Genomic DNA, 10,460 nt, shown 5'->3' on the forward strand with positions numbered 1-10,460 from the left:
ATACAGGAAGTTTATTTTAAAAAACTTTAAAATGCAAATGGCCAGAATGACATCATTTAAGTCCATATAAATCAAATAACATATTACATATTAAACCCAGTAAGAGATTTTGATTACATGGCTGCAGCCCCCATCTTTACTTCTGTGTTTAGTTAAAATGTACACTCAGTTGCATTTTTAAAGAAGGAGAGAGAGGAAGAGGGAGGGAGGGAGGGAAGGAAAGGGAGAGAGAGAGAGGGAGGGAGGGAGAAAGAGAAAAGTATAAAGAAAGTACAACCAGTAATTCTTCTTGTAATTTCCATCTAACCTGACTGGCTTTAAATTCCTGGGCAAAGCATATAAAAGAAGAACCATTACAGTAATCAGTAAGAGGAAATGTTGAGGCAGTAAAACATGGGAAAGCACATCCTGAAAAAATATTTTTAAACATGCCTCTTGGCAGTCAATTATTGGATGGCAGCAAGCTGTCTTTTTCAAGCTATTTAGTATTAATAAATTCCCTTTGGGGTCTGCTTTTAACATTGCAGCTCTTTAAGCTGTACATTGGGCAGGTGTCAAAATTACACGTGTCCTCAATTAGCATTTAGACATGCAAGTACAGTTTTCTTGCCACTTCTCTAGTAAAATGTGGGAAAATGTAACAAATAGGACCACAGAGTAGAAAAGGATTGCTCAAGATTTTTTTCTACCATTGGGGCAGGAAACAATACATGCAGAAAAAATAATGAAAGCTGGGAAATAACAGGGTCACTGGGAGTTGGGTGGCGTATGAATTTAATAAATTATTATTACTTACATTGGAAACAAAGGAGAAAAAACAATATAATTGTAAAATTGTACAATAGACAGGTTTCAAAATCAAATCCACATCCTCATTCTTAAACTTATAAGTGAAGTCAAGTTGAGCTCAACTGCTCATGATGTGTGTGGCACATCCCTATAGTTTTCTTGGCAGCATTACAGAAGTGGTTGTCACTGCTTTATCTTATTTTTTTAATTTCCCAGCCTCTTATAGGCCTGCTCTTTTGTAGTGACTTCCCAATAAAGTACTAATCAAATGCAGTCCAACTTAAGTTTTTTTGACATCAGCCAAGGCCCACTGATTTCCAGATAAAAAGTGATTTCATATGCAGAAATACAAATCTTTAACTGTCTATTTTTAAGAAAATATATGTAGAAAAAAGTGCCTGAATTACCCTGAAAAAGTTCAAAATAGTTTCTACTGAATAAATATTTTATGATTTTATAGTTAATTGTGTTATCCCAAGCAACAGTATCTTATTGGGCAAAGACATATAAAATAACATTAGAAAGGTATTAGATTATGTATATAAAGTCATAATAAACTGTAAGCCACCCAAAGTCGCTGCATCAGTGAGATGGGCAACATAAAAATTTTAAAATATAATGTAGTATTAGTATGATTACTATAAGTATAGTAGTAGAGTATACAATACAGTATAATAATATAATTAAAACAATGCAAATAGTGTATCAAAGTAAAAAAAAAAAAAGCAAAGCTATTTTTGATATTAAAAGCAGTTTCCCAGATATGAAGTGCTGGAAATTCACATGTCTTTTATAAGCTTGCAAAGTGGATAGCAAGGCATATTATGCAGGTAAAAGGATGCCAGATGTTTTGTTATTCCTATGGGGGGTGGCAGCATAAAAAAACCAATCAATTTGCCAAAGAGGAAAGCCCTGAAACTCAGCATTTTTCATGCAAATGACTTATATGGGTAAAACTGACATATTTTTCTCATTTAATTTAATCAGTAAAAGTGCAGTGTCACAGTCCCAACATAGGTGGCTACATAAATCATTTAAATAAACAAGTAACATCCAATGATTTATTTACAAATAAGAATTTAAGATGCTCTAAATATAGCAGTTTTTTTCTTCTTCTGTGAACCTTCCTATTAGTGGGCTTTGAATTAACATCACAAACCAGCATTTTTTCTGCAGCGAAGTCTATTCAGGAATAAGCACATTGTCACCATTTCATTATAAAACTTATGTTTAGCATTGCAATGATCCTGCAGATTAAACAGATAAATAGATTCTTAAATATTTTATTTAATATTTCATTAATATTTTATTAATGAGGAGTTGTTGCGAGACATTAAGAATTTCAGTTTCCACCTGAACTAGAAAATTTGACTGTGAGCACCACCTGAAATACCAGCATACATCCATGCAAGCATAATACACAGACAGTCTGATAAACTTGTGTTGCATGTATGAACCAATAATGCAAAAATAGTATTTTCAATATTATATACCGGACCAGTGATTTCCATTTTTCCAACATAGGAAGCATATGCAAGGCATTTTAAAGGAAAAATATAATTTTGCAACATAGGATGACTGGGATTTAAAGAAATACAAGCTGTTTTTTACTTTTTGAAAACAGAATGAGGAGGAAACATTGTTAGCACATCACTGAGAGGTCCTGAGTTTCTACACTGTTTCCTATCAGAGGCTGTCATTTTTTCCACTCTAATGAGAGATTATCAAAGTGTCAAATGAAACCAGGAAATCCGAGCTGCAGACAAAGAAATTATCAGTTGTATACTTTCTTATGTCTGTGCCTCAGACAAATACAGATAATTCAGAATTCATTTCTCACTTCACTTGAAAGGCACATTGGAGCTTCACAATAATTCCACTGTCCAACTGAACTTGATTTTCCTTTTCACCAGTTCTCCAAGTTGCAAAAAAATTGGAAAAAAGTGGGACTTTTCTCTCCTGCTCAGCCTAAATACTTTAAAAAATGGAAATATCAGAAAACCGAATAGGCTTTTTTAGTTCACGCGGTATAACTTGGAACAATTATACCAGATGTCACAACCAGATGAGGGTAATTTTTGAGGCAACCCTATTATTTCAGAAAGCAGGTGCAATGAAACTCTTGTTGTTTTCAAACAAAAATTAGTATACTGTTTGAAAATATTTTATATAATGGTATATTGTTATACCAGTCATATCTCTTTAAAAACTTCCTTTTAAAAAATCTACTCTGGTGTGTAGTAGAACTGTATTCATCCTTTTGGGTTGTGGTGTGGAGACTTATTCTTGTGCTTCAGAAGCAGAGCGACTTCTATACTTCTTCACTTTTCAGAATTACTAAAATGACCCCTAAGGATACAATTCTAATTCCTGGATATTTCTAAACTTCAGGTTATCTCTGACCACTGATTATCCTGGCTACAGAGATTATAGCCCCAAACAGCCAGTTGCAAACTTTTGCCCAAAAGTTTAAGAAACATTTAAGAATGGGAGAGTCACAGTTTTCATTAGCAACAAATGTAGTATTTTAAGTAATGAAAAAGTAAAAACACTCAGGAAACAAATGATCTCTTTTCTTAAAACTGAGAAGAATTGCTGCTTTGTTTGTATATTCCTTTCTAATATGGAATATCAAATTCACATGGATATGCTGAAGCTCCTATTTTACTGGTTATAACATTGTCCTCAATTTTGAGTCCAGAAAACAAGTAAACTGAGTCAAATACACAAATTTCACATAATTTTCACCAGCAGTAACAGGTAATTTTGTCATCAACAGTCTGTACTGACTTATGAATATAGAGCACAATGCAATCTACATCATCACTTCGACGTATAGATGAGTAAATCTATTTTACTTGATTTACTTTTTGAGTAAAACTTACATTCAAAAATCAAATTGACAAATCCATCAGTTCAAACAGAGGGCATTGAGAAGTGTGAATAGCTACATCTCCAAGCTTGTTTGAAGAGCTAAAACACTGACAAAAAACCCACATCCTATACTAGAAATCTCCTTTTAATCCTATCATAGCAAACCATCTTTCCAAACCAGTTTCTCTATAAAATGGAACAAATTGTTACTGACATTTAACCTGGGCAGATTACAGTTCATTTTTTAAGATTCAAATAAACTGATTCACACAAATTTCTTGGTGCTCAAAGGACAAAATTGTATATTTTTTTTCCAGAATTACGGTAACAATTAGAGATCATTGAGGATTAGCTTTATTAGGTTATATCGCCAAAAACACTGAAGGAAATATAGAATTTTAAATACAAATTTTTATGCAGGCCACTGTGAGCAGAAAAATTATATAGTACTTTTGGCAATTCCTCTTCTCTGTACAATTCACCACACCATTTTCCATGTTGTTTTAAAGCCTTCAAAGCAGATTGGAAATGCAAAAAAAAAAGGGCAAATCACTGAAAACTACTTCTGGCTGCTTCTACTGACAGAAATCTCAGATGACTCAAAGAGCATTTCTGCAGCACAGTGAGCAGTAGGCTGTGATCTATATGCAGATTTTACAACAGAGGTTGCTGGTGGCTTAGTGGCTAAGACACTGAGCTTGTCGATCAGAAAGGTTGGCAGTTCGGTGGTTCGAATTCCTAGTACAGGTTTCCTGCGTGAGCAGGGGTTGGACTAGATGACCTCCAAAGTCCCTTCCAACTCTGTTACTGTTACTGTTTATTTTTTCTAGGGTCACCAGATCTGGCCTGCAAAACCCAGGACAATTACTAGATGGGAGCAAACAAAATGGAGTTTTCTGTGTCTCTTTCCTGCCATCTAGTGATCACTGGAGTCTTACAGCCCATATCCGATTTCTCTAATTTTATCCATACAAATTATTATACTTTGTTATATAATTCAAGGGATACGGACAGCACATGAACAAACTGATGAAAGGTGCAGCTTTTGCTAAGCCAAACTGTAGTCTGATTAGTTGTTTTTGCAATGTCTTAAGTTTTAAAACTAAAAAATGTAATATATTGTAAGAGCATTTTTCATCTTAAAGAGGTTAAAAGCATGGACAGTCAGGAATGCCTGGCTCACTCATTATACCAGCACTCAAGAAAGACAGGTGTATTTTATTATCATGTATAATTATTTCAAAGTAAATATATTACCAAGATTTATAAAAACTAGATTTTACTTGAATGTTAAAAATTGCTGAATAGAAATGTAATGAAACGTGTAAGTGTCATTTAGTTTTGAATCAATCAAATGCAAGACAATTATTTGTGTCTAGGGATATATTTATTTGATATAAATTTAACCAAATTAAGTTGAAGTTTTCTAGTATAAACCGGAATGCAGTAGTCCTTGATTTCCAATTTTTAAAACTGTATATACTATCAAATGTACTCTCCAGAGAATTGTATAAAAAGGGCATTTCAAGGAAAAGTACTTGCCAAATAATGCAAATATTGAGGCACACACAAATATTTGTATTGGCTTTTTAAGCAATTAGACACTGAGAATAAGATACAACAGATGCATGTTACAGAATACTGAATATTGTACATATTTTTCACCCTATACTAGCCTATTCAGTGGGCATCAGCAGCTAGAACCTTGCACAGCCATGCTATGTAAAAATATTCATCAGCATACATTTTCCTGGGTAAAAAAACTTCACCAAGAAAAGCATTTTTTTTCTCTAAACTAGTTAAAGGCAGGAATACTTCCTGCTTTCATACTGTATTAGTACATAGCAGATTTCTGTAGAGAAGTTCAGTATTTGTGACATACTCAAATTATAGCTGTCTACATAAACAACAGAGATCAATTATATTTGAAATTACGTCCATACAAAAGGAAACTGGAAATAGTGTCTTATTGAACATTCAATCTCAACAATCCGTAAACATTTGAGCACTTTACTGGATTGCCAGTGACTTCATTGCAGTGTGTTTCCTATTTTCCTTTCCTGAAAATGAAAACTATTGGTCTGTTCATTGTATTTATGGGATCTATTTATTAGAATTGAAATATTGAATTAATTAAAGCTAACAATATGAAACTAAACTTTAAATCTGGGGGTCATGCTTTGTTTAATAATATGTTAGCTAAGCAAATGATTATTGTTAACTAGTTTTTTCTCAGAAATGGAGATGGGAAAGCCAACAAACTATTTCTTTTCTCAAATGACTTGCTACCAAGTTCCACTGCTCATATATTTCCATAATGTTCTTCTGGGATTGACAATACTGGACACCACCAAAAGGCTAACTTTGATGAAGACTGCCACCACTCTCCCTCAATACATTTGTCCTTTTTTCTACCAGTAATTATCACATTACAACATTGGGAATTTGTTGTAATTAACAGTATATCTCCTTAATATATTAATAATTTAGTTCTTTTCCTTCTACCAAAAAATCTCGACTCCAATTTTTTCCTTTGGAAAGTGTTCAGATAATATTTGTACGCTACTTTACTGAACTTAAATAGCTAGTGAGAATTCAGGAGCCAAGAAAACATATCCACTCCCATGAGAAATTCTCAAATGTTAGTAAGCTGTAATATCTTGCCAACTGGAAGGAACCCCCAAAAGCTCAAGCATTTCAACTAGTCATTTCCGTCCATTAGGTAACATCTGCACCAAGATACATTAGTAAAATATGAGTGTAGCAGTACCTTTCTTTTAAAAAAAAACACCAAACTATACTGTTGAGATACAGTATTTGTTTTTCCTAATTTGTACTTTCTCAAAGCTATCAGATATAGATGCTTAACGTGAATTAACTGACCATGGCTATGAATTCTGGTAGATTTCAGAGAACGAAGAAAATCTGGTATAATGTGGAAGCAATATAGAAATAAGTCAACGTTGCAATACAGCTAGACCTGTAATATCCAGTTACTCCTCAATCCAACCTTAACCAACCTGACACCCTCCAGATGTGTTGGACTATCGTGTGGGAGCGTGAAAGACTCAAAGAGCATCAAGTTCAGAAAGGCTGCATTAGTCAAGCAAAACTGCTCAAGTGCCTGGTTCACTCAAGGGCCTCTCAAAAATACCAGAGGAAATGACACAGCTGTGCTTGAAACCAGCTGTCTAGCGAGTTATGTATAGCAACTGGGACAAAGACAGGAAAGGACCAAAGGATCTGCAGACCCTTCTTCAACCTAACACTGCCCAAGCGGCTCTTCATCAGCGAACACCAAGAAGAAAGAGGACACAGTGGGAAACTAAAAGTCCACGAAAACCCACCCCTAGACATCCCAGCATCAATAGGAAGGGGAAAAAGCGACTGTATACGAGCCAACTAGAGGTAGTCCTCGACTTACAGTAGTTCATTTGGTGACCATTCAAAGGTACAACGGCACTGAAAAAAGCGACTTATGACCATTTTTCAAGACCATTGCAGCATCCCCAAGGTCACATGATCAAAATTCGGACACTTGTCAACTGGTTCATATTATGACGGTTGCGGTGTCCTGGGGTCATGTGATTTCCCCCTTTGCGACCTTCTGACAAGTCAAGTCAATGGGGAAGCCAGATTCACTTAACAACCCTATTACTAACTTTTAACAACTGCAGTAATTCACTTAACGACTGTGGTCGTAAAATGGGGCAAAACTCACTTAACCAATTCCTCAGCAAGATACATTTTGGGCTCAGTTGTGATCGTAAATCGAGGGCTACCTGTAGAGATTATCCCGCTGGCTCTCTGCAGATTTGCAGGGGCAGGAAGCGGAGGAAGCGACAAGGGTCTTGAGCAGCTACATTGCTCGGCTCTTTCCACTTCCCTCCTCCTCTCCTCCGCCGGCCTCACGTTACCTCTCGGCAAGGCAGAGTCTGTGCCTTTCCACATTTCCTCTACGCCGAAAGCAAAGTTGGCCGGAGTTGGCCGGGCGGGGGAGCGATGCCACCGACCCCAAACCCCACAAATCCCGGTGCCTGCTAACCTTCCATCCGGCGGAGCTGTTGCTGTCTCCCTTGTCCTTGAAGTACGGCACGTTCTTGACCATCCACTCGTAGATCTGGGAGAGGGTGAGCCGCTTCTCCGGGGCGCTTTCGATCGCCTTCGTGATGAGGTCCGCGTAGGACAAGTTGCCCCAAGCGTTGCGGCGGGAAGAGCTGCTCTTGCGAGGGCCCGTCACCGAGGCCAAAGCGGCGGGCCCTGCATGCTGCTGCTGCTGCTGCTGCGGGTGCTGAAGGCACGGGAACTCCCCGCAAAGGCAACCGCCTGAAACTCCGAGGTCTCCGGCTCCGGAGCTGCCCGCCTCGAAGCCTTCGCCTCCGCCCGCTTCCAGCAAACTCAGCAGGTCACCGCCGGCGGAGGAAGAGGAGGAGGCGCCGAGGGCCGTAACCAGCCCGCAGCGGGACGGAGACGCGGCCCTCGCCGGAGTTGCAGTGGGCGTCTGTCCCGGACTGGACGGGGCGAGCTCCGGACGGGGCAGAGGCCAAGTGCAGGACCTCGGGCGAGCCAGCGGCTGGAAATCAGGGTCGGTCTCCACGGGGTGAGGCGCCTCGGCCATGGCGAAGGAGGCGAAGGAGGAGCGGAGCGGGGCGGTGGGGGGAGAGAGAGAGAAGAGCGAGCTTTCTTGAGCCGGGCGGGCGGCTTCCTCGTCTGGCAGCGGCCTCCTGTTGAGCGCCAGACGCCACTTGACAAACTCCAACTCCGTCCCGCGGCGGCCGCTCGTTCGCTGGCTGGCTGGGCGACAGGCGGGCAGGGCTCACGCAGTTAGCTCGACGTCCTGGCTGAGGAACGAGCATCAGCGCCGCCCACTCCGCCCGGGCCTAAGGGACGAGCGCGAGGGGGCGGCCCAAAGGGCCGAAAGAAACGCCCCTAAGGCTTTGCCCGCCTGGGTGGCGGGAGGCGGGAGGCGCTCTCCTCTGCCCTGGGGTGGGAAGCGCGTCGGGGCATTTCCCCCACCCTACACACACACACACACACACAAGCACATACACGAACTTTTGCAGTACAAGTCCCCCCCCCACACACAGCTGGACTTTCGCCGTCCAAATCCCCCACCACTCAGCTGGACTTTCGCAGTCCAAGCCCCCCCACACACAACACAGCTGGATTTTCGCCGTCCAAATCCACCACCACCACCACACACAGCTGGACTTTTGCAGTCCAAGCCCCCCACCACACACACAGATGGACTTTCGCAGTCCAAGCCCCCCCACACACAACACAGCTGGACTTTTGCAGTCCAAGCCCCCCACCACTCAGCTGGACTTTCGCAGTCCAAGCCCCCCACCACACAGCTGGATTTTTGCAGTCCAAGCCCTCCACCACTCAGCTGGACTTTCGCAGTCCAAGCCCCCCACCACACAGCTGGATTTTTGCAGTCCAAGCCCTCCACCACACAGCTGGACTTTCGCAGTCCAAGCCCACACACACACAATACGGCTGGACTTTTGCAGTCCAAGCCCCCCCACCACAAACACAGCTGGACTTTCGCAGTCCAAGCTAAAGAGGGGGGGAAGCGCTGCCCGCGGCGAGTTGTGGTGGGGGCTTCTTGAAGTGCCCCCCCTCCGGCCGCTCAGGGCCAACCCAGCGTCTCGTGTTCCTTCCCGCCTCGGGACCCCGCTCCTCTTCGGATGGAGCCACCCGCGCGCGTGGAGCGACGGCATGTGCCCGCGGGAGAGGCCGTAGGGGGGGGCGAGGGGTGCGGCTGCGGTGAGCCAGGCAGGATGTGCGGGTGGAGGGTGTGAGCGGCGAGCGCCGTGAGGGAGATCGAAAGCCGCGTTTTAGATCGGTTTAAAAACTCCAGAAACGCGTTCCGATCATCAGTAGACCTTGGCGGGGCTTTGGAATGAAAGGGGAACGCGAAAATAATAAGATAATATTATTATCTGAAAGAAGCACAACGCAAAGCATAAAGACCGTTTAAAGAAGTTTAAAGACCGGCTTAAATGTGGGTTGTTTACTCGCAGAATGGAGACTGTTCAGATCCGCTGCGATAGACGGGAGGCTAAGGGGAGGAGGGACCCTTTATTAATCTGCTGAGCAAGTTAAGATCCTCACGATCTGGGGTAGGATCTTGCAGGAAGGCCTTTGGGTGCAGCAGAGACCTTCAGGCACAATAAGAGTAATGTATGCGAAGACTAGGGCCATGTAAGACCTTTTTTTTTTCAAAAAAAATTATATACTGAGCACACTGTTCTCTCTCAGAATAAACTCATGGAAAGCAAAAATAATAAAGTGTGGTAAAGCAAAGATATTAAAAAGCACAAGACTTAAAAAAAAACCCATCTTAAACCAACTTTACAGCAACCCCATTCACCATGCCTCTCCAAACTCATTTATGCTTACAAACAGTACTCAACTCCATCACATGCGCAGTACAAACCAGGCCTTCCTGCCTTTTGGAAGATCTCATCAATTGCTTCCAACTACTCCTTCCTCAGTATTCACCTTCCTCTCAATCCAGTCGCTCTTTCTTTGGCAATTTAATTTCCTAAAAATGTGGGGTGGAGGCAGGGGGGGGGGAACGAAGTTCCAGATTTTTTTTTTTTAATGAATAATCAGGTCATTGGCATGCCACCTACTTACAATACTCAAAATGCCCTATGATATAAATATAATAATAATTTAAAAACAGTAATGCAATAATTCAACTAAAATCTATAAATAAATTCCATACTCTCCCTGTAATGGGAGTTTTCCCTGTGGAAGAGCATTGTTTGCAACCGGAGTATTAACTG

General features: G+C 41.2%; 1 protein-coding gene across 1 annotated transcript in view; it reads right to left on the reverse strand.

Annotated features, from left to right (window-relative positions):
* Positions 1-9,392, reverse strand: part of FOXO1 (forkhead box O1) — a 48,304-nt gene extending 38,912 nt beyond the window's left edge. Inside the window, exon 1 of the mRNA XM_034432245.3 lies at positions 7,709-9,392. Within this exon, the coding sequence (XP_034288136.2) occupies positions 7,709-8,281 (573 nt within the window). The 5' untranslated portion in view covers positions 8,282-9,392. The remainder of the gene's footprint in view (positions 1-7,708) is intronic.
* Positions 9,393-10,460: the final 1,068 nt, after the last annotated feature.

The sequence above is a fragment of the Pantherophis guttatus genome, chromosome 1 (assembly GCF_059756535.1).
Source record: "Pantherophis guttatus breed Tessera chromosome 1, ASM5975653v1, whole genome shotgun sequence".
NCBI classification, from domain to species: domain Eukaryota; kingdom Metazoa; phylum Chordata; class Lepidosauria; order Squamata; family Colubridae; genus Pantherophis; species Pantherophis guttatus.